This window comes from Macrobrachium nipponense, chromosome 7 (genome assembly GCF_015104395.2).
Source record: "Macrobrachium nipponense isolate FS-2020 chromosome 7, ASM1510439v2, whole genome shotgun sequence".
NCBI classification, from domain to species: domain Eukaryota; kingdom Metazoa; phylum Arthropoda; class Malacostraca; order Decapoda; family Palaemonidae; genus Macrobrachium; species Macrobrachium nipponense.
In genome coordinates this window covers 58,612,037-58,637,658 of record NC_061109.1, presented here as the reverse complement: position 1 = coordinate 58,637,658, position 25,622 = coordinate 58,612,037, and the positions used below count along the sequence as shown (strand labels likewise).

At 36.8% G+C, this 25,622-nt stretch overlaps 2 protein-coding genes and 1 non-coding gene across 11 annotated transcripts in view; 1 reads left to right on the top strand and 2 right to left on the bottom strand.

The window, feature by feature from the left end:
- Positions 1–11,123, top strand: part of LOC135217522 (basement membrane-specific heparan sulfate proteoglycan core protein-like) — a 20,636-nt gene extending 9,513 nt beyond the window's left edge. The window contains exons 6-9 of one of the 6 annotated variants that reach the window (XR_010315159.1): positions 2,101–2,230; positions 2,601–2,648; positions 9,820–10,123; positions 10,484–11,123. Coding sequence is in view for 5 of the 6 variants with exons in the window: in XM_064253479.1 (XP_064109549.1) it covers positions 2,101–2,230; positions 9,820–10,013 (324 nt within the window). In the remaining variant the exon portion in view is untranslated. Of the gene's footprint in view, positions 1–2,100; positions 2,231–2,600; positions 2,649–5,087; positions 5,220–6,726; positions 6,907–7,467; positions 7,538–9,819 lie in introns of those variants that run through there. The other 5 variants (XM_064253481.1, XM_064253482.1, XM_064253484.1 and 2 more) reach the window with 5 other exon arrangements.
- A 218-nt stretch (positions 11,124–11,341) lies between these two features.
- Positions 11,342–11,413, bottom strand: Trnah-gug (transfer RNA histidin (anticodon GUG)). The gene has a single exon. It is a non-coding gene; the product is annotated as a tRNA-His (tRNA).
- Positions 11,414–17,780: 6,367 nt separating this feature from the next.
- Positions 17,781–25,622, bottom strand: part of LOC135217155 (uncharacterized) — a 32,860-nt gene continuing 25,018 nt past the window's right edge. For 3 of the 4 annotated variants that reach the window (XM_064252873.1, XM_064252871.1, XM_064252872.1), the window contains 3 exons: positions 22,792–22,893; positions 22,309–22,388; positions 17,781–20,331 (listed from right to left, as the gene is read on the bottom strand). In XM_064252873.1, coding sequence (XP_064108943.1) covers positions 20,242–20,331; positions 22,309–22,388; positions 22,792–22,893 — 272 coding nt within the window. In that variant the 3' untranslated portion in view covers positions 17,781–20,241. The remainder of the gene's footprint in view (positions 20,332–22,308; positions 22,389–22,791; positions 22,894–25,622) is intronic. The other variant, XM_064252874.1, reaches the window with a different exon arrangement.

Genomic DNA, 25,622 nt, shown 5'->3' with positions numbered 1-25,622 from the left:
TATTTCACACAAACATAGATACTATGTATTTCTTCTCTTCACCTCTTCCATAAAATCATTCATAATCATATTTAAAAAGCCTCGAAGGACACGAAACACTTTTGTCTGAGAGCTACTTTTACTCCGAAGCACTGTTCCTCTATTTATTCTCACTCAACTCTCTCATCCTATAGATTCTGAATCACTTTCAACAAATGACCTCCTGCACCATACAACAAAGACCCATCTACTTCTGAATCTCACTGATGTTGCTGCAACAAGTTCATTTCATTCTAAAAACTCAGCGAAAAGATTCAGAATTTCAACTCCCATAACTCAAAGCTGTACCCTTGTGATTCGGTAGAGGCAAGGACAAGATTCAAGTCTGTATCCTAGCAAGTCAAGTGTCCAATCACATTATTATTATTATTATTATTATTATTATTATTATTATTATTATTATTATTATTATTATTATTATTATTATTATTACAGGCTTTATTGAAAATAATGGTTATTTCAGCCGCGTTTATTTTGTATAGAAGTTCTCTATTCTTCTTATTACTGACTTTTCTTCTGTACTCAAGTTGGCTATTAAAGCGCCAAATGGGCGATTCATGTCAAAAACGTGGTATTTGTCAAACATAATATTACACAAAATACAGTACAAATTGGAGCTTAAGCCTAATCGGATTAGGTTCCCGTGATATGGTAATGTAAAGAATCATAAAGAAGGTAACCCCCTCCGCCCGATCATCAGCCAGACACCCGCACCTACTTACGCCTTGGCAAAACGCCTAAATAATATTCTGACCCCCTACATCCTATGTGGCTAAAGTCTTCGAGAAGGTCAAGGATTCCCCTGGCACTGGCACTATGGCTTCCCTCGATGTGGAATCTCTTTTTACAAACGTCCCCGTCGAAGAAACTATAGATCTCATCCTTGACCGAGTCTATAGGGATGAATCGACCCCTCCCCTCAACATCCCAGAGTCATCACTGCGAGCCCCTTTTGGACATCTGTACGAAGAGGGTCCCTTTCTCCACCCACCGAGGGCATAATCAAGACGACATGGTATCACTAAATAATACCACACCAGATGTGGCCACCGAACAAGACAACCCAGATCAAGATACACTAGACTACACCAGGCATAACGTCACGCAACAGCAACGAGCCAATGACAATTCGGCAAGTGGTGACGTCATGCAATCGCCTGCTCCAACCAACCAGAATCCTGTCAGAGCGTCCTTCCCTTACGACGGTCTGAGAAACCACTGCAGTCTGATCTTGAGGCATCCATCCACCAACAGGGGGTTAGCAGCAGAGCCATTTAGCCCATCAGAATTCGCCGATAAGGACCCCATGCTGTGCAACAGCTATATATACTGTAGGAGTCCCGTAAGAACTTTAGTCTCATAACACCTGCCCGACGATGTACTTCTGGGTTTAAGGACGAAACATTGCAAGAGAGATGAGAGAGATGATGGAGAAGGAGAGCAGAGGAGATAGAGAGAGAGAGAGAGAGAGAGAGAGACGCCCCTGAGCAAGAAGAATCCAGAATGAGTCATTTAGTATCTTTTGACGATTAGGCTTAAGATCCAATTTGTACTGCATTTTGTATAATATATTCAATTTAACAAATACCACGTTTTTGGCGTTTTAATAGCCAACTTGAGTACAGAAGAAAAGTCAGTAATAAGAAGAATAGAGGAACTTCTATACAAAATAAACGCGGCTGATAAAAACCATTATTTTCAATCAAACCTGTATTAATGAAGGTCTTCTTCCAACTTATTATTATTATTATTATTATTATTATTATTATTATTATTATTATTATTATTATTATTATTATTCAGAAGACGTACCCTATTCATTTGAACAACCACACCACAAGGTTGCCACTGACTTGAAATTCAAGCTTCCAAAGAATATTATGGCATTCATTAGGAATAAGTAACAGAAGGTAATGAGAAATACAGAAAGAGATCACTTATCAAGTAAAAAAATTAAATTAAAAAATTACTCAATAAACAAAGAATGTCAGTAAATTATTAGAATACAAAGAGAACTGCACTGCATGACAATCACGTTCAGATACCTTTTCCACAACACAGGTGAAGACGGAGGAAGACACGAGATCGAGCGAACTCCAGGTCCGGAACATCAACTTCACGGACTCTGGAAACTACACCTGCCAGCCTTCCAATGCCATCCCTGCCAATGTAATCGTCCACGTCTTCAAAGGTAATGATGTGTCACATTTGTGCTAAATTATTTCATTATGAATAGTATAACTAATTCAGTTGCATTCTTGAGTTCATCGGCATTGTCGAAAACATTTCATCTATTGCCCACAAGTTATTTCACATGCCTTTAATCTTATTTTGTACCAAAATACATTTGTATTGGTGGCTGTTAGTTTCTCATTTAATACGAAGCAGCAATCTCACATACTAAAGCAATATTTGCTATACTCGTGCCATTCCATATGCTTTTTTACATGTATGTTGATTTCAAAAGTATTGAGTAGAAACTACAATGATGGTAACTTGTAACTTGAAAAATTAAGCAAAAAACACTGATCTCTGTTTAACATCTGATTTTCTATGTCCAGCACACATATGGAAATGCAACAAAAATGATCTTCTAAATACGTTTTGTTGTAAGGGTTTATGAATCTCTTTCTTGTTTCTTCTGGAGCCTTGCGCAGAGTCCAGGATAAAGGAAAGAAGTCTGGATTGGAAGGCTGGAAAATTACGAGTACTCAAAAAATGAGAAATGGAACTTGTATATATTTGATTATGTTTGGATTGGCTTTTGGGAGAGAACTTCCATTGACTTCCACCCAAAATTTAATTGAAAATATTTGATTTTAAATTAAATTGTGGTACTAGGTTGCTTAGAGGGTCACTGGTATTGAGGAAATATGCCAAAACAGTCCTACAGTCACCTTCGGTCACCAGTATTAAAAATTTCAGTGGTACTTGCATAAAAGCTCTGAATGACACTATAATAATTGCAACAATGCCGGGGAAAATTACCAGTCAAAGTGAAGTTTCGAAAAATCCAATGAAGTTGTCACACTTATAAGACTCAATCTATTTTTCATAGGTGAGTGAACATGGATAGCTCGACTTATCAGCATGGCATTAAATTTAAATTGGTTAGTGCGGACAGTTCATATTAATTATAAAATCGAATTTAATTTTGCTGGGTGATTTAACAAGACCAATTACTCTTCTCATGACTATACGTCCACTTGAATTTTACTGGATCGGTTACTAAGGGGATTATTCGTGTCATATCTACTAAATCAAATCTGCTGAATAAGCTGAATGATGAGTTATCAAGGATTTTATGCCTCGACATTTACAAAGTTACCTCTAATTCTAATGGATGGATTGTTAAGGACGAATAATTTCATCATGTTTATAAAGTATAGATTACTATTAACAAATGGTCTGCTAACAATATTTAAGCCTATTACTCTTGTCGAGTCAGCTTAATTTCAATAAGCAAGCTAATAAGAATGTCAAATTCGGTCTCTTTTATAAATCATGGTCTCCGTTTGCCCAATGAGTTGAATAATGACACAAATCACAGACAGGTTGAGCACAAGTCACTGAATTACTGGTAAGTATCACTAATCAGTGTTCATATATTGTTCGGCACTTGCCAAAGATTCGTTCGCCAATTAAAGTCGTTTACTTGCGTTCAACCAGTCTGTGTTATGTGTGCATTAAGTTGCCATGTGTTTGAGACTTGTTTTGCTGAAGTGTGGACAAACCTGAACATTTTAACTTTTTACGAAATCTGACCTATTTTAGACAGGAGTGCTCAAGTTTTTAAGAAATTCTCTTTACCTTGTACGAATGACACCATAATGAATTTACCTTGCCTCCACATTCGAAAGCCTTGTCTAACACTGAAGGCTTGAGCTGGTGGGGAAGAACATGTTCGTGAAGTCAAGTCAAGAGTTTGATGGACATTTTGACAGACAGTTAAATTAGCCATATCTAGTACCTAGTCTAACTGGGTTAGCCGAAGCAACATGTACAACTAACTTGTTCAAATATCTAATATCCTGTCAAATTATGATAGCAAACACGGATGACAAACTTTGTAAGATCAGAAATAAACATCCTTTTTGTAAGCAGTGGGAATAAACATTGTTACACTGAAACGTTTTTGTAACAAAATGTCTTGTAAAATGTTCCTGTTATCATAATAACTTTTTCATTGGGTTCATTTGGGAAATCTCAGTTTCAGTATGAAGTTTTCAATGATTGAAGTTCGGACTGTTTTTCAATCGGTTTTTTCTCAGCCTCTCAAGTGCCAGTGGCCCTTCAAGACATGAAACTCCTGAAGTGGAAAGCTAAAACTGTTGTCTTAGAACTCTATTCAAACTTGACCATTTCCATTTTAGAGCTCTTTCAGCAAAGTGAGTTCAGCTAGATTTCTTTCCTTCGTCTGACACTCGTCTATTAATAAGAGTATAAGTGGGGCAGTTTTTTTTTTATTATTTAGAGTAGAAACTAAATTTTACGTTCTTTGTTGCTTTTCTTTTTTGTATTCTCTCTGTCTACCACCTGAATCTTTAAAACTAAATTAACTTTCTTAAAGGAAAACGTGAATTTTAAGAGTGTATGGTAACAGTTTATGGTAACACAGTTTCCAAGAGTGGCCAAGTCGTTAGAACATTTTCTTTTTTCCTTTGACAAGGGTTCGATTCCCACTCTAGGTATCGTGAAGATGCTTGGCATTAGTGGAATTTTATATAGCATGTTATCAAAGGAAATGGTTCGCATTCCCTGTCAGTCAATATTCTCTAGGGACTTAATTCCACCATATCCCGCCTACTCTGGAACTAGCTAGTTAAAATATATATATATATATATAATATATATATATATATAGTATACTATATATATATATACATATATATATATATGTATAGTATAATATATATTGTGTATATATATATATATATTTATATATATATATATATATATATATATATATAAGCTTGTTGGCACACACTGCGCATGCTGGACCTTAGTGCTACTGTCTCCCTTACCTTCTCGATCCCCTACCAACCTAGCTCCCACCCAAGGCGGACAAACTGGTTTGCAGGGGGTGGTATGTCATGTCTCCCCTACTGTCACCTGGGAAGGGCAAACAAGATCAACGCCTTAAAGCCTTTCAGTTCTCACCAAGGCTCCGGGAATGCAAGGTGACACAACTATTATTCCTAGCTTGGGTCGACCGATGGACTGAAGTATATATTATATATATATATATGTATGTATGTGTGTGTGTGTATGTATATATATACATATATGTATTTATTTATTTATTTATATATATACATATATATAAATATATATATATATATATATATATATATATATATATATATATATATATATGTATATATATAAATATATATATACTGTATATATATAATATAATGTACATATATATCTATATGAAGATAAAAGGCCCATAAAACACTATTTGAACGTTACAACCATATTTTTTCGAGCGCTTCCTTCTGTGCTCCTGATCACTGGTAAAATTAGGACATAGGCTGTCTTGCAAGAGTGTATATATACAAAGCATGTGTAGGCGTGGCAGTCAGTCTCTATTGGTTTATGCAGGGTGACAGTTGACCAAGGAACGATACCAATAGAGACTTTTACTGCCACACCTACATATGCTTTGTATATACTCTGCAAGACATCCTATGTCCATATTTTACCAGTGATCAGGAGCACAGAAGGAAGGTGATCGAAATATATGGTTGCAACGTTCAAATAATGTTTTATGGGCCTTTTATCTTCACACTATACTGTTGTATTAAAGTAGAAGGCATTCATATATCTATATTATATACTGTATATATATAATATATATATATATATATATATATATATATATATATATATATATATATTATATCGCTATAGTAAACTACGTAGACTGGAAGTTCCATGTATTCTTTCCTTCCCTAAAGTTGTTACTTACCAGTAATGCACTAATGCTAAATGCTTCCCATAATTAGACAAAGAGAAGAAAAATTCTTCGACCCCTCAAATATTGTTTGTCATTTACACTAATTTATCATAAATTCTGTTGATGAAAAATAATAATAATAATAATATTAAGATTGGATGCGTTCGATTTTTTATCAGTTGCGCAAACCTTCTACTTTGTCCAGTGCAGAGCCCTAATTTTATCAACTGTCTCTTTATGAATTTGAATAAAAAAAATGGATTGTAAATAAAGTCAATTCTTAAGATGCAAAATGCCATGTTCGCATGCTTATTCAGTTGTTGGAATGGTTTCGTAAAAAGTCATGCGCGTATTTTGACAAAAATTTCACCAAAGGTGGGCCTAGTTTTGGGGAGGATAGGTATATAACTTATTTGGTACAATGGACCTCATGTGGAGTTGGATTGTTCCGCCTTCGCTTTTGTTTTGTAATGTTTAACCCTGGCGTAAGGGCCAAAGCATTCAATATTTGACATTTCGGAGGATTTCCATTAATAGAAAAAGTTGCAATTTCAACTTCATTTGCTTATGGTAATTTTATCCGAAGAGGTTAATACCCCAACACTTTAAGAAAAGGAGAAAGATCTCCATTGGTTTGGCTCTTTAGGAAGTTTGAAAATCTTCCTTGGTCGTTCAAACCAAGACAAAAAGGCAAGAAAGGAAATGGAGTTTTCTTGTCATTTCAGCTAAAAGAAAACACAGAGAAACCTTCAGATGTCTTGATAATGCGAAACAAGGAAAACACTACTACAGTGTCAGCATGGGAGAAAACCTCCACACAAATTTGATAATGAGAAGATCTTTCAGTCCTCCCAACAAAAAGGAATTTCCAAGTTCTACTGTCATTGGGTAGCATTCAAACAAAGGTACGACAGCTTTATCCATAAAAAGTCCTTCTGCCATTCTAGCACAGGGTAGCTTCACAACTTTTTCAATAAAACATGGAAGCGTTTATTGATCTGTCATTTATTAGTGAAGGACTAAACCTCATCCAACACAGTAGAAAAATTTAATCTACATTCACTGGGGTACAATATTCTTTCTTCCTCCATCTATTTATAGCAAAAAATCTTTCTAGGCTTCTCAACACAGATGCCAAATTTTCACAGTATTTTTTCAACTTATGTGAAACAATCTCCCCGAATCTTCCAACAATTTCATAAATGTTAAAGCTTTCCTTGGCACATGAATGCAAATGTAAAGCTCCTATTCATTTAACCTATTAAGATCTTGGGTGTGGGGATGGGGTTGGGCTGTTGTAAAAATATGTGTGAGGCAACTCTACATAGTGACACTAGAGCCGATTATAGACTGAGCCTTTTCTCTTGCATTGACCAATACAATTTTTTTTTTTTTTTTTTTTTTTTTGTCATTTTCAAATCCACTGTGGTGCGTTCAAAAATGGAAATCCTTACCTCTATGGTAAGAAATTATAACCATACTCAAAGGGTAACATCCAAACCACTTAAACAGCTGCGGAGAAGCTTTGTGAACTTAGTAAGTATTGTGCACCTCAGCAAAGGGGGTCTCTGAAAGTTCAGTCCTAGAGGAAAAATGATGATGCCATTTCTGCTAAAACCAAATCCTTCCTTTCACAAGCTTTGTTGACCAAGAATATTTCTGCAGTTCAGCTAGCTCATTGTTCAAGTTTAAATGACTGGCAAAGCCTCTTTGCACTGCTGCTATCGAATTTTATTATTTAGAATAGATCTAACTGAAGCTATCAAAACTTCTATTTCATGTAATATTCTCTTTGCTTTTGTCAGTATTAGGCTAAATCTAAGCTGCACATACTTCTGCTAGATATTTGCATAGATTTTAGGATTATCAGTGCGAAGTTATGACATTTTCATGTAGAAAACATGAATTACTCTATTCCCAAATACAGTATGCCTGCTGTGTAAAGTTGAATACCTGCCAAGCAAGATACAAATATAGGCACTAGGAACATACTGCTATTTGGCAATCATTATACGGGACATTTCCATGCTTACCCTATTTCTCCCGGACCTATAAATGAAAATAGAGGTGTCTATTTTTTAACACAAATTTAATGCACGTGGGTGTTGTGGTTCTAATGCAATCAAGCTAAAATAAGGGTTATACAAATATGGTAATACCAGTCTTTCTGGCAAAATGCTTCAAGTCCAGCGTGCCGTATGTTCTTCCAATAGTTGGCATGTCGTGGAACGTCATTATTGTGTTAACTAAACAAAAATATGGGAAATGGTCCCTGAACTGGTAATATAAAACCATCACAAGCGTTACTTCTACGATAAAGTAACATTCAAGCCTCAGGGTCATAAGCCTTCTCACAGAATCTGAAGTTAGAAATCCCTGACTACATAATTTCTCATGACAAGGAAATGGAGCCCAATCTTGCGACTATACTCGGTTTTTTTCTATCTGTCCACCCGCGTGTGGTGTTTGCGTATGGTAACACTGCGTCCCGGGCTATATATAGTTACATTTAGCTTACATTCAACAATAATAACGATATCCTATTTCGAATATTAACGGTGTAATTCGCATACAGTAAATTATTTAAACACTTTTCAGTTGCAAATGTACACTCAGATATCCTTTTATTTACCTAAAACTTACACATAGCATAACTATCTAAAGCCCGGGACGCAGTGTTACCATACGCAAACACCACAGGCGGGTGGACAGACGGAAAAAACACAGCATCACTAGCTGTATGTAACTATGTAACTCTTAAGTCAGTGGCTTTTGGTCTACGTGAATTATGCACTTCGACACAGCGTCAGTGAGATGCACGTGTAGCTTGTGAGATGAATGTGTCTTCTGTTCTGGTACTGACGCCACAAGAACACAGCTTTCAACATGATATTTTGTGCCCCAGAGATAAGGAAGTTCCTCCTCAAACTTTAAGTTCTTGGGTGCAATGATTTTCCACATTGTTGTGATGAAATGAAGGTCATGCAAATTCAAGATAACTGGAAAGAAGGCATTTACATGAAGTGCAGGACCAACAAGCTTCAATCTCACAAGGTAATATGTCTTTTCACAAAAACGTAGTAAGCGCTTTATGGCAATTCACAAAATTTCATACTAATACGAATGGTGCCTGGATGTATACACAGTGAGATCAGCAAGAAAAGGTACAATTCAAGTGATAAAGGGCTAATTTCGTCATAAGTGGCTACGGGTGTCAAGGACCAATAAAGCAACTAAAGAGCTACCTTTCTAAAACTTGTTGAAAAATGATAAAATTTAGTCTATTTTTCATTGACATAAAAAAAAATTGCCCCACCTCTGCTTATTAAGAATGCTCAGCAAAATTGTGATCTTGTGCGCTAGAAGCTAATTTAATCACGGTTGTGCCAGAGCCGAGGCCTTTGCTAATTTATTGCAATTAGGCTTATCTTCTGTCTTCGTCTGACGAAAGAAATAGAAGATTCCGCATTTAGGGCTGAATCATCAGTGCTTCCTGAGAGCTCATCTGGTTATCGCGTTTTGTAATGTTAGAAGCAAGGATGTTTGTTCCTTTGACTGGTGGTTTGATAAGTAGCGTTGAAGCATTATAGAATACACAGCAGTGCTTACACTGAGAGCGAAGCTCTCAATGACTGTTCTGTTGCTTAATATCTATACATGTAACTGTCTTAACTAAATTCAGGAAAACTGTCAAAAATGCCTGTGTTTATCATAGCATGAAAATTAAATTGTAAATTCTTTATCGAATCTCATTCGTTAACATTCATCGATCAGGGGAAGGCTTTTCTGCGCATTCATTCACTCCTCTCCTTCTCCAGATTCCAGGAACAAGAGAGGACCCACGCAGAAGTGTGACGACTGCGTGCTCTTTCTGCAACTGGGGGCCACCTTCGCCTTCTTCACTCTCAGCTTCGTCATCGCCTTCTGCATCCACAGCAGGGACAACAGCCGTCCTAGGAACGACGACCCTCGGTTGTCGGAAGAATTCTATCTGACGCCTGATATGGATTAACGGCATGGCGTTGTTGGCCTCTTGGTCTCGCATGGGTGGTGAAAGTCGACGCCTTGTTAACGCTGTGGTCACTGCTTTCCCAATCGATGATATTCATTCCTTACTACTACGTACGTAACTCATGAAAACTTGCGATGTTAGGAAATGGTTCTTGATCTTACTATGAAGGAAATACTTGCAAGAATTACTAATATTTTGTAAGGGCCTTCCCCCCCTTTTCCCCATTAATCCCTGTGGTGTCAGACGAGATTTTTTTTTATCACAAATGCTGCTAATTAACTGTACGATAACTATCACTGACGTGCCTTAAGAGGCCTTGCAGTTCTTCGCCAAATTTTTATATCAAAATGGCAATATGTTTTGTTATGTCTATTACTTTTTCTTGCCACAAACACCTTTTGATACCACAAGGCGTACATGAGACAAAAATATGTAATATATATACTGTGTTTCCCTTCCTTTTCTTCCAGATCTCTGGATCTTCCCACACTACTCTTCACGTTAAACAATAACAGAAACTATCTTGGCCTCTCATGCCACACAGTGACCCACTGCATCTTGTACCAGACTCCCAAGGTCCGTTAAGAGTTCTTAAACTTCTATTTGTGAGGATGGGGTTGCTAGCTTATGCACGCGCTTCCCAAGATGGTCAGTCACTTAAAAGACAAACTGGGTCTTTCACGAAATGCTGGTTACCAGTCCAAGTACTGACCAGCCCTAAAGTTGCCTAATATGCTTGATAAATGAATGAAGATTAAATTACCCGTAGATTTCATTTACGACTGGGAATACGCATGAAAATGTTTTCAAGCGGCAAATAACTTTGACAGAAGATTGTAGGAAAGAGAGAGAGAGGAAAAAAAAAAAAAGTTTCGTTTTTACTAAGTAATGACTGTTAGTCAATATTCCATGAACGTTTGATTTATTAGTTATTAAATGCCTAAGCAGTGTTGTTAAGATGACGAAAAATATTCCGAGAAATCCTGTGATCCTTCGTGACCAATTCTCTCTCTATCTCAGTCAAAGACTGTATAACTCGATGATTTATTGATGACTGTGATCAATCAAGTGATGTAAAGTAGTAATACAATAAATCATATAAACGTCCAATTGTTCTATTATTATTTAAAAATTCCCTGTGATAAATGTATATATGTATATATATATATATATAGTTACGAAAAATTTCCGATTTAAGTGAACCTTTATCTGGAACTTGTAATCAAAATTACAGGAAAAGCAACCATCTTCCTCTAACAACACAGTCAACATTAACCAGAACAACCACCCAGTTCTTCGACTAAACCACCGAAAACAACTAACCCCGTTGCCGTGACCAGGATTCGAACCTGGGTTATTGCGGCCACAACGCAATGTACTAACCACTATACGATCACGGCTGCGGAGGCAGACAATCTAAACGGATTTGTCAGCTGATCCCATGAGCCTCTCGGTGGCGGTAGCGGTAGTAGTAGTATTAGTTGGGAATGTTCTTTTAAACGGCTCACTTGTTCTATTTCTCTTTTAATTGGGTTTTAGTCTGTCATAATATTCACAAGACTTTTATACTGAATTTACATTCTTTTCAATCTGTGTGCGTGTGTGTGAAAGAGAGAATGTATTTTCCTCTTGGTATGCCTCTCTCTCTCTCTATCTCTTTTTCTCTTTCTCAGGATGTACGTATCTTTGTATTTGTGCATATGTATCTTTCTATCCCTTTCTTTCTTTGAGCGGATGCCTTTCCCTCTCGCTGTTCCGTCTCTGCACATATGTATATCTTTCTTTCTGTACGCATGTATCTAACTATTTCTCTCATCTCTCTGTCTCTCTCTGAAAACGCGTGCGCGCGCGAGAGAGATGTATCGGATGCCTGAAAATGGGATTTGCGGATGCGGATATAAATTTCTTTTACATTTGCGGATGAAGATATTTGATGACCGTACCCTCGCGGATGAGAGAGAGAGAGAGAGAGAGAGAGAGAGAGAGAGAGAGAGAGAGAGAGAGTTTCCTGAAAAATGCAATACCCTGCCTTTATGATTACAACTGCTGGAAATGACATGAAATTACTTAAACAAATATACTCTAAAATAAATATGCTATAACAGAGCTACTTATAAGTATGTATTGAATGTGTAATTGCGTATCATATATTCTGCATAATAAAACAATAAAACGAAAAAGTCAAGTTTAGCTAAAAGAAAAAAAGAAAAAAAACTACTTTTAGTTACAATGTACGAGCATGAACTATTGAACATTGAGCAGGGGGTATTATCTTCATATCAGCATTCTCAAGTACATATGCGGATGCGGATTTATAAAAAGTGCAGATACCCGTGGATGTGGATATCTGATACAATACTAACGCACACAGACAGAGTACATAAATTATATAGCCAACATACATATAATTATATATATAAAAGGCTATTTCTCTGTCTGTCTGTTTGCTCACTATGCACGCCCAGACTATGAAAGCTAGGGCTACCAAATTTTTACCATAGATTCCCTTCCCCACCGGGAAGGTTTTAGTCAAAATCCAAAATTTGAGGGTCGTTCCTAAGGGGGTCAAAACCCCTCGTTTTCATAACCCACATTGAAACTATGTAGAAGAGAAATAATAGGCACACACAGTCTCCCCATAATATGGGGGCCATAAGGCACATCCAGAAGGGGGGGGGGACTTCCTCCAACCCCTGGGAAAGGGGGCCCGAGAGTTTCCCACAATATTGGGGGGCAGGAGGCCTATGCCCTTTCCACTTATGGACCAGGGGAGGAGGGAGTCGTAGCCTATCTGCCCCGACCTTGTTAGTGGGGCGGGGGCGGGGGCGGTGCAACCCCCTTTGGGAATTACAGCCCAGAGGGTCAAAGATGGGCCTACTGCATTCAAATTTGATACCATGAGTTAACATAAATGACTACAAACGCATTTAACATCAATATCAGAGCTTAACTATAGGATGAGTTTTATCAAGGGCCACTCTTTGACGCAGCAGCATTGGCTGGGGAAGGATGTACGTCCGCGTCATTTGTTCAGTAACAAGTCCAAAGGACGGACGGGTACGAACTCTAATATATATATATATATATATATATATATATATATATATATATATATACATATATATATATATATATATATATATATATAATATATACATATATACACACACATACACACCCACACATATATATTGTATATATATATATATATATATATAATATATTTATATATATATATGTGTGGTGTGTGTGTGTGGTGTGTGTGTGTGTTCTTGGGTGTTTGGTGTGTGTGACTTGTGTGGTGTGTGTGAATTTTTGAACCACATCACCATGATTTATATAAAAGCATTATATATGTATGTATATATGTATGTTACATATATAGATGTGAATAAATAATATATATATATATATATATATATATATATATATATATATATATAGAGGGTATCCATAAAGTCTCTTTACATTTATAAAATATATCACATAAGCCATTGATGAAGTATCTTAATCGGATTAGCTTTATGTACTCAGGAGTTATTAAAGTTTTTATCACATTGCATTTGTGTGTTTCAGGTGCCCTGTTGATGAAAGAGGTACTGTTAAATGAACCCCTAAAAAATGGTTGCTCCTCAAGAAAAGACAAAGTGTGTCATGGTTTAATTAAAACAAAACCGGATACGCAGCTCAGCGAAACTACAGAACTAAGTATGGAAATGATCCACCGTCACATCCGGCAATTCGTTAATGGCACAAGAAATTTATGGAGACAGGGACACTGTTGGATAAAAGGAGGAGTAGACGACCAAGAACATCTGAGGAAAACATCGATCGCGTAAGACAAACCTTTGATCGTTCTCCTACCAAGTCCATCCGTACAGCTGCCAGACACTTAGAGCTACCACTTTCAACTGCGCACAAAGTTCTACACATGAATTTGCGATTGTACGCTGACAAAGCGTAACTCGTGCAGGCGCTCGAGCCAAATGATAAACCAAGACGAAAAGACTTTGCAGGTAACAGGCTGGGACGAATTTCTGAGGACGAAACGTTCCTCAACCAAGATTTAGTGGAGAGGCACCCTTTCATGTTTCGAAGGAAACTGAACGCAATGTGAAAATCTAGGGATCAGAACATCCCATGCATGTGACAAGGGAACTTCACCGAGACAGTCCTAAGTGAATGTGTGGTGTGGGATCATGTGTAATCGAATCACTGCTCCATTTTTCTTCAACGAGACAATTAATGCAGAGGTTTATCTTGACCTTGTGACTGCATATGTGGCACAACAACTAAATGACCTTTAACCGGCCATCATTTTCCGGCAAGATAGCGCATCACCACATTGCGAACTGCATTTCGCGGGTTAAATCAAATATTTCCAGCAATTCAATCCATCTCCCAATAATGAGCATCGTCACTTATTTAAAGAATTAATTCATAGAATATTTAGGTGGCGGAAACATTAAACTGAAATTGAAAAAGAGAAAAGTAGTTTTTATTTTTATTTTATTTTTTTTTTTTTTTTTGAGTGGCGTTTGGGGAGTACTTTAATTAGAATCGTTTGTCCGTTCGTATAAAAGAGATGCGAAGAATTTCAGAGAAATTTAATTGATATTCGGGTTATGATAGAAGGAAAATTGATACAGGTTTTGATGCGGTCTCTTAACAAAGCAACTGAAAAAACTCAACGATTATTTCTTGAGAAGAAGCTTTTCATCTAAAGCAACTACATGTCACGAACTTTCAAACGCTCATTTGAAACAGTTAATGAAATAAATAAATAAATAAATAAAATAATGGTTTGATTGACAGACTGATAGTTACTAAAACTGGGGTCAAACACCTATTATATTGACGCCGAAATGACAAACAGCTTGGGTGCTTGCAGTGGGCATAGATTCTATAAGTTTTCCGATTGAGAAATTATTACTAAAATTTTCTTTATTAAGACTCACGGGCTCTGCAAATGGCGTCCAAATGAATTTGAATACACAAATATCCGTTTACAGTATTGACATTTATTTATGCAATATAATCCATTTGGACAGTATTTTAAGTCAATGCGTCTATGAATAAACTTTCGGCAATTATATATTTCGAAATCAGAAACAGCTTAAAAAACCCATACCAGCTGAAGGGACTCCCAAGATATTTGTTATTTCGGCATCAATAAAACCAGATTTTATAACGCCAGTCTTAGTAACCATAAATCAATCAATCAATATTATTTTATTTCATTTAGCGTTGCAAAAAATGAAAACTAATCATGTTAATGGGCTTTCAGCAAAAACAGAAATTAGAGTGCTTCGTCATTTCAGTTTCAAATAAGTGTTCGGATGTTCGTGACACTTTTCATCATTCCTGTCATTCTTGGTGTGTACTGAACGGGGTAGTAGTTTGTTTGTATGGTGCTTTTACGTTGCATGGAACCAGTGGTTATTCAGCAACGGGACCAACGGCTTAACGTGACTTCCGAACCACGTCGAGAGTGAATTTCTATCACCAGATATACACATCTCGCAGTCCTCAATGGAATGGCCGGGAATCGAACCCGCGACCACCGAGGTAGGTTGAACGGGCTAGTAGCTGCTCTTTGATTGCGTAGGTTCTGGATGAAGATGGGGAACTGGGATGAAAAATTCTAAATGAACTGTTTTCCCTCAGATACTAAATGTAAACCAACAACTACACATTTACCTAAACTTCAGTAATGATTCTTAAAACTTGACACGTTATACCGGCATATTTTTTTCTATAAAAAAATATGCACCCGAAAAATACCACTTTTGCTCGATGAACTTCCCCATCAAAAAATTATTCACACTGCAAGGACCAGTCATACCCTATCTATCAAACAGCAATGGAAATATATTTCACACATTACCTATAATATTTATTTTACGGTTATTTGCTTATTCGAACATAAACCATGCACTTCTTAAGTAGATTAGGTCATTTCTATGAGACGAGCTAGACCTCGTGACAGGCTGTATTATTTCGTCCTAAATCAGGTTAGGTTAGCTTAGTGACAACTTCGAAATATACTACAGTTACCTGGCTCTCGAAAATTTTTGTTTAATCACTTTTCTTGGCAATTCAACACTTAAAATACTATGAACTGTAAATACTTATTGTTCTTGTGTGTTGTGGTACGAAATATAATAAGGTTATAACTTCTACATACAGTTTTTTTCAAGCACAACACAGAAGCTAATATGAATTCTATTAGCACCTTGCCACTACTTATTCGGGTTTCGATGAAAAAGTTTTCGGCTTTTAATGATATTTTTCCCTTCTGAAAACGGTCATAAAAAAACCACTTGTGTTCTATGCGAGTTGAATGGTTTTTAACCTCCCTGTTATTGGCAATCGCTCTTTTTCAACACCACAAACTGGGCAGCAATAATGTTCTGGAAGCTTCGGATAAGCCAATAGGAGACCACCAAACGAAAACAAAACCTGATAAACTATTGAAATCATTGCGATTATACAAACTGAAACTAAGTTGGAAGCACAAAGAACGCGCCTAGGCTAGTCAATAATGGCAGCCTCACCAGAAACAGCCGATTTCACAGATGACCCTAAAACTTAGTGCATCAGGCTAGCCTCACTTCCATTCCTGGAATATTTATGGGGCTTTCTATTACTGAATTATATAAATAACTGAAATATATAAAATACCTACGGTTTTTCTGTAAATGAAATATAAATAGTTGAAACATGTATATGTGAGTATCAGTACCTTAGCTTGTTACTCAGGCGTCAGGTTCCTAGGATAGAATTTAGCTTCCATCCTCCAACGGTTGATAGTTGGTTCATGCAAAGATGGCTTTTGGGAGCTGGGGACCGCCGCGATGAGGCTTGATATCGCCCTCTGGATTTTAACCAACCAACAAAGATTTCCCTCTCACTACTACGCGCAATATATACTTCAGACGCATCGGCGATTCAACAGGTATGCGATAAAACGAATTTCGTGAACTATACAGTACGAGAATCGCTTGATGCTTCGTTATTCGTAACGCAAGAGTAAATACAAGATATGAATAAATAAGTAAATAAATTACCAGTTCTTGGACGTACAAAGATCACACAACCCGCAAACAACGACTCCGTTTCGGTAAGTGAGGGAAAAGACTAATCGAGTATAGACCTTGGAAATTACTTTCTTGTTGTTCGAGTGTTACAAAGAATTGTTTTAACTCCGTAAAGTTGTGAAGTCGTTATCACAGTGATTGTGAGTGTCAGTGTTTTCAGAAATCTGGCAATGATGGAAAGTAATTTGCTTGCATTCGTTCTTTACATACTTCACAAAATATGTCCCGTGTAACGTTAAACATACTGAATTGAGTACTACTGCTTTGAAAGTGTTGTTCCAGGACGTCTGAATTGCCTTCGATTAATTAATGAAACGTGAAATTTAAGCTATAAAATCAAGCACTGGGGTACTTTCAGACTTCCAGTGTTTAATTATTATTATTATTATTAAAATTTAAACCCTACTCATACTTAACGAGCATACGGACTTGAAATTCAAGCTCCAAAGAGCACAGTGTCCGTTTGAAAGAAGTTACAAAAGATAATAGGGACTACGGAAAGAAGAAAAATACAAATGTCAAGGTGTATTTGTTTTAAGTTAGTAATGCACTGCATCTTTGCTTGCACTTTTTAGTTTCTAGATTCAAGAACACAGAGAAAGGAAACAAAATCTAGAGTATAGAAGAGACTATCACCCGAGGTTGTAAGGCTAGTGACATTCAAAGATTCCAAAAATGAGATGAGATTTATTCAATAAACTAAGCCACACTTTGCAAAAATACATTTACAATGAGAATCATAGGAAGCAAATGAGATTTAGACGTTGTCTTCGCCTTAAGTTTAATATGAGTTAGTAGCAGTTTTCTAAACTAGTTTCAGGAAAGTTTGGTTCCAATGGGAGGAATAGTATGCGAGAATACGAGGCAGTTGTTCTATAGTAATTATTTCTAGCTTTTCAGGTTAATAAAAACAGATTATAACTTATAAAACGAAGGTCTACAGAAACATTTACATTATCACCAAATCACTCACTCTATATTCTTAAACTCTGCAACAGAACTTTAACATTTTGAAAGTTGTATTTCTGAAGTTCAGTCAAAGCTTCTTTTACTGTGGAAAACTGTATTTATAATTTCCAGAAATAAAATGAACACCTGAAAATTAACAAGGTAAACACACCTTACAGTGGAGCCAACAACAGTATTAAAAAGCTGCCATGAACACCAGAATAGATTATTAACCTTTCAAAAACCAACTGCCACTTTCCATAAGAACACAAATATTCAGTAAAACTCTGTAGCTGATATGACGACAAGATCAATATACAATAGGATCTACACAAGCCAATGTAAAAGGCACTTTAAACAGCAAAGCATTCTGGTTATCGTTTATATCATTGCAACTAAGGCTGTCGTGCATTTGAGTCGACAACTATAAAGTTAAATACATAATGATTATTTACAATATCGTGATTTTTATGAAGTATCTTGACCAGACTGATGAGCTAGGTATTCAAACTCTCATCTGGGTGAAAACTGTAGTTATGACAAGATTAGTTCTAAATGTGTCTTATCCAATTGAAAGTGAGTAGAAGAATACAATTTCTCTACTACTGCAATCTGTTTAACTACAAAAATAAGTGATCATTATGCCTACAGAAAATACATCTTTAAATCCAGTGGGTTAGAGAGATTGCAAGGTATTTATTATGACCGTTCAGACAAAAGTTTTATCGTAGAATGTGATCTGAGAGATACTGAACAATTTATTGAGTGAAGGAAAAGCAGGGAAAACTTAAAAAAAACTGTCGACTTCATTCTAATAGCAGGAATTAATCCATTTACTGTTAACTGCATTTTTCCACAGCAGATATTAACTCATATATTGTAAATTTCTATACTGAACTTGATAAAAAGTCCAGTACACTGAATGATATAAGTCTCCATTGGTGCAGATACCTGCTCTTGCAGTTGCAGACCTTTCTTTCAGCAAAATGAGCTCAAGGTACCTCATAGATAAGAAAAATTTAGCCTCTGACTAACAATGCAACAGAGTAAATGGACTTGGTTAGTCGTTTCTAATTTTTCCAATTTCTTTATATGTAAAGTTCAATTCTCTGAACAAAAATGAAATGTGATTACTATTTAATATCATCCTCCTGTAGTATCATGACAAACAAAATCACATTATTCTTTAGAATGATAAATTCAATATTTTACAGCAAAATCGTTTGCAGTGTCTTGTTGTGTCAGGACTTTGATTTTGAACATCAAATGGCACAACAAAACACGATTCGTGGACAAAGGTTAACATTTCAATAACAATGTTCAACAATGCCTGATATTTCCATGTACAGTACCAATGATAGCTGAGAATTACTACGTTTCAGAAAGCAATAGGTTTTTGCTTCATAATTTCAGTGTACAATATTATCTTATAAACTCTTGCTATAACTTAACTTTCTCTTGTAATCGGTTCAACCACGACCATAGAATAAATTTTGGCAATGTTAAGTCTTTCAATTTTTTTTTCTCGGTACAGTTTTAGGATTTCAGTTGAACCCTAAACATCAGATAAGCACTACAAAATTTAATGGTACTGGAATAACAGCATTGCATCAATTTTAACTTATTTTCTTTTATGTAACATTACGATAAACACGTTCCATGGACAGTCAGAAGGTTCCAGAAGAGGTAATCTCCTAACTGAAGTCCAAGAATGTGTACCATGAGTAAAACCATTGATGAACAACATCACATATTCCCCCATAGTTACAAACGAGTGGTGCGGAATTTCATTATCAGCAATTTATTAATTAATTTATATATTTATTTTTGGTATTCTTCTCAATTCTAAGGAGAATCAAAAGCAACCTACTTTCTGGTGAAAAAAGCACATTGTGTTTGCATGTATATATGCGTAATACTACACTTGCATTCCTTTGAGTTCACACCTAAGTTTGAAAACGCACTGCTGGTGAAACACCGCGACGTATTATTACATTTGGCCGTTTCAAGCTTATCGACTACATGTAAGGCAACGCATATTCCGTGAGAAAAGGGCCACTCGGGTCATTCTTCCCCCAAATCTTGACCTCCTTCCTTGAACTTCTATGCTTCGCGTGGAAAGTTATACTCGACAAGTTCCTCCATAACACGAAAAGAAAGGAAGTCCAAATTTTTCACCTTCAGTCCACGTACGTGATCATTTTGTTCTCCAGGTCCCTTTGGAATTTCCTGAGGCCTTCCAGAAGAGCTGAGTGGATGGGCGACTCCTCCTGCAATCACAGGGAAATTTCTAGTGTCAAGTAATGGGATGCGTATTTTGAGTACATTAACAAACATACATTCTTAAGGGACCCTGACTCTTCTGAATTTGCTTAGTTAGAGGCTTCAGCAGAATAAGGCGAAGTTGTAGTCAAATGACATCACATAGCCCATAATTAAAGACAGGCTAATTCTTTAATTAACATTAGGGCAAACTTGAAGACAGGGAAATAAATCTAGAACGTATAAATAAATCTAGAACGTATAACATGGCATAAGGCTAAATACCAAGTAAGGAAAAGTAAATCTGTTATCCTTCACTGCGTTTCAGAACAATGAATCTATGACTTCTTAATACATGACATTAAACCCTATTTAGTCAGGAAAATAAATTTATGGCGTATGCAGACATTAAGCCTGTGAAGTGTTACAGTATATCAGGCTATGTTCAAAGGCCCGGTAAATGAATCCACGATGTCGTATCCCTTGAAATTACGTCATGTCGTATCCCATGGAATTTAATCCATTACTCCAAATCATGAAAATGCATTCTATGTTGTATGACATAACATTAGACTACTATGTCAAATGACAAGTTAGGAAAATAAATTCAAATCTTCAAAACGCATGACATTAATTCATACTTCAAAATGGGAAAAATATCTGCTTTTGTATGTCTGTCATGATATCATTAAAAATGAGATAATATATACCTGTAATGTATGACATGATATCAAGTCATATTTCAAGTCAAGTAAATAAACTTATGACGTCATATAAACATAATCTAAACTGTACTTCAAACCACAGAGATGTTATACTACTAGACATAAAGTCATGGATTATGTCACCAAAATAAACTATCTAAGTCACATTTCTTACAATCTAGCTTATACGTGAAAACGATTTTACCGAACAAGAAAGTAATATTTCTCATCTTGACAAACATCAAAATAAGAAATTGTTAAAAAGAATGAAAAAAAATTAGTACTGATATCATGAATAGCCTTGTAAATGCTACCAGATATCAATACACATTAATAACTAGATTGCGAACACTAAATGAAAATATAACTCATTCATAAAAATATTGCTGAAGAAAGTTAAAGGACGAAATGGAGATTAATGTATTGAAGTGACTGGTGGCCATACCAAAGCAATTATGTTCTTCATAGATTATCATCTTTCTATTAAGAGTTTGTCAACCTCAGTGTTACAAACCTCATTTATTTATATTGTTCGCTTTAAATCTTTGCTTAGGGGATGTCTAGGTTGGAAACTTTCTTTGCTCATGACTAGAGAACACTTCTAAGACGCGAATAACAGTGGGAAAAAACTTTTGGGATATGGATAAGTTCAATGTGCTCAATCCCAAAGAAAACTTGGTACGGGGATGATTCCTTTCACATTCTTTCCAAACCCCTCAAGAGACACTGAATAACACGCATGGGAAAGTACAGGCACTACTTGAAGAACATCCTATACCTACCATTACTTACATTTTAAGCCAGCAGCATGCATTGAAACTAAATACTATTTCACCTTGTTCGGGATCCAAGTGCCATGCCTTACCTTAACTTCTTCCTTCATGACGCTAATTTCTACATATTCATGCAATTTAATCCCTTCGGAACATTACAACTACTACTTACTCGCATGCCAACCAACCTACATAAATCGAGAACCAGTTGGCATTTAAACCCCCTCATTTTAATCTAAAGCAAAGAGAGTACGAATCATCTTCCTCGATTCTGAAGCAGGAATTCACTGACAAGACAAAGCTCTACTTTTATTACAGGCCGAGTTATTCGATCATTAAAACATGAATTGTTGAAAAATACTCACATAGTCCGTCTAAGTATGAAACAGAAAGTAAGAGACATCAGTAAAGAAAATTGGCAATCATTATTTTCAACAACAGTTAATTTTGTGTATGGAATGTAGATCTAATTCTACACCATTCAACTTGAAGACACTTTAGTTCGTACCTCCTTCTCTGGCTGTGATGCTGGAGCGTGATCTGCAATCATGTGCAGTCCTTTGGAGACTAGATTGCCCCCCATACGAACTGTAAAATAAAGGCAACAGTGGAAACATGAAATATATTGTTTTCTGGAAGCTGACGTTAAATATCGGCTGTCGATATCACTTAAACTAATCTTAACTGGCTACTCACGCTGCTTAGAGCCCATCAGTTGTTACACTGATATCTGTTGCAGATATCTGCCCTCAGACCACGTAAAACAGGCTGTACTTTCCTTCGTATTGACAATATTGAGACAGAATTAATCCTGTGTAACAAACATAGATAATAATGAAGATACAATCCGACGTTTTTATTTCTAGGATTGAAGGGATTTTATTTACTATGGATGGAATTGATATGGCGTTCCAACCAAGTATTTTCAGTACACTGGATAAAGTCATAAGGGTCAAGACAAGTAGTGAATGCTCGAGAATTCCGTCCTTACCTAAGGACCCCGTGCCTTTTCTGATCCATTTAGTGCTCTTGTGCGCCCCAGGAACCACGTCTTTCACTGCTAGGTTGATCTTCTTGGTGATGTCCTCATAGACTGAAATAAACGGGGTCCTTCAATGATTCTCTTAGTAGTTTTCGTTGATGGCGAGGAAACTATACTTTTTTTTCTTTGATTTTCGAGGTATATTGGGTAAAATGTTAAGAGTTTTCATAGCATCTACATTCTACAATTTCCTTCTAAATGAATATAGAAAAAAAGGAGGAGCAATGTAGCATTTTCAGTCTCTCTTGCTCTCTCTCTTCCGTGCACACGACATGAACGTCTAAAAAATGCGATACATGCATTTGCATCCATGTAAGCTCACAACACACTGTAATAAGTAAACAGATATTTCAACCAATACATCAGAAACACAATACACCAGACGTATGCATACGTGTGTATCAATGGTGTCAGTGTGGACATGAATATTCGTCAAAGTGAACTTTGTTATGTATAAATAGACATTTTAACCTATACACCAGAAATACACTGTACACGACTTTGTATAGTGTGCACATAGATATTGTGGAAATACAGTAAATTCACTCAAGTAATTGATACTACTTTACACACAGAGAGTTAACTTTAGCCTAACCTAATTCATCTATATACAAGCTGACCAACCCGGTGCTGCCCTGGAAAACTCTGAATGACACCCGATAAACTCTCTCTTCCTTCCCAATACCCGCTCTAGTCTCCCTCTCCCTCTCACTCTCTCACTTTCTCCCTTTCCATTCAAGATAGTTGCTTCAGTTGCATCACCCAACATTTCTATTATTTCATATTTCACCAACTCTCAACCCCTATTCATATCAGGGCTGAACTTGGACTTGATGGGCACTGGCAGTGTCTCTATTAATCTCAGTAATTAAAAAATCCTCATCGTAGCATGAGTCTTCAAATGGAGAAGCAAATCCACAGTTATGTAAATGTACATAATTCCCGAAAGCTATCCTTGCCGTTTTTAAATTTAAATATATGTACATTTACATAACTGTGGATTTGCTTCTCCAATCCCGGTAATCTCAAAAACTATGTATTAAACACTAATGTCTGTCATTTTTTACATTTTAGTTTTTTACCTATTCCCTCCAACCCTCCTATCAGGGCTTAAATTGGACTAAAGGGCAATGGGAGCATCACTATTCATGTCAGTGACCTCGAAAACTATAGATTAGAAACTAATATTAGTAGTTTTCGGTTATTTTTACATATCACCATCTTCCCACCCCTCCTATTGGAGCTGAAGTTGGACTTGAAGGGTATATGGAGTGGGTCTACGACAGTTCGCCGCCGCCAGTTCGCCGCGGACAGTTCGCCGCGTGCCAGTCGCCGCAGAGCCAGTTCGCCGCGGCGACAGTTTCGCCGCCAACCTTTTCGCCGTTGACCATTTCGCCGCCAATGTAAAGCTGGCAAACATGCACAGGGTATATTAAATTAGGAATAGGATAATAGGAAAGTATAGCCTAGAGATTGATAATTTAGCACGTTAGTATTATTATCATTTTGTCAATGAAAAAACCCAATTTGCCTCAAAATGAAGAAGCTAATACAAAGCTTATGCAGTTTTTTACTCGACCGCATCTATTCAGAGATTAAAGGAGGCAAACTACCTCAAGTTGGGTTAGTGTGGTCAGACAGTTTGCCAAATGAGTAAAGTAATCCTCGCAGTTTTTTCACTCGACCGTATATCAGAGATCAAAGGCAAAAATAGGCAAAAATAAAGAAAGATTGTTTTGAAACATTTAATCATGAAACTTCATTTGAACACTGTATAATATCTAAAACATGATTCATACCGTAGATACATTAGATTATATGTAATAACAAATGATACCTATATTGAAGAAACGTGTACAAAAACTGATTACTGATTCTGCACAGATACAAAAACTGATACTCCACGATCGTGCTGTCTCTTCAAAAGTTGTGTGCTAGTCCTCGTAGATAGTCCATGTTATCTCTATTACGATAATCATTCACGATAGTTTCGATTCTCTCATTTAAAAGTTCATATCGGGGGTGGCGACGTCGGGGGGGAGGATTTCCAGCCAAGAGTCCTTCAATTTCAGTGTCTCTAAGTTTTTGCGATCGAGTAAGTCCTTTAATAATGAATTTCCATATCGAAGGCCGAATTTCACCCAGTGTGACTTGGACAGAACGATGCCATGCCTCGACAACATTGTTGGTGCGGTCTTCACCATTTATGACACGGTCATGTACATTCCACAATTCAATTGGAAATGTAGGAGCACGTCTTAATCCACGGCGATTCGGACGTCCTATATAAGTGTCCTCAAATAGTCCAACACTGGCTGGAAAACATCTGGAAGGTGTTGGCTGAGCTCCTCGAAAACATCAGATACGTCATCAGACGGGACAAAGGCTAGAGCTGGGATGGTGCGGCACTGCAGCGCAAAATCAGCGTCGTTCTCGTACCGCTGTTTGAAGCCTTCGCGCTGTATTCGCGATGAATCACTCTGGGCGAGGTGAAAAAACAAAGCAACCCCTGTTTTCAGCGTGCGGGAAAACGACGTTGGAGGCGCGAATGGCAGCCATCTCGAAATCTGTGATGATCGACTGAGGGGCAGCTTCACCATTGGTAAGATGATTCAGCTCCCGGAACAAAGTCTCGTAAGTTCCTTGCCGTTTGTTCGGTAGTAGGGCGTACACTAGAGGGTGTGTGCGGCCTAAGTACGATCCATGGATAGAATAGAGTTGGCTGAAAAGAGGGTGGCGTTATGCAAAAGTTCCATCCATTTGCCACTGACGACACTGAC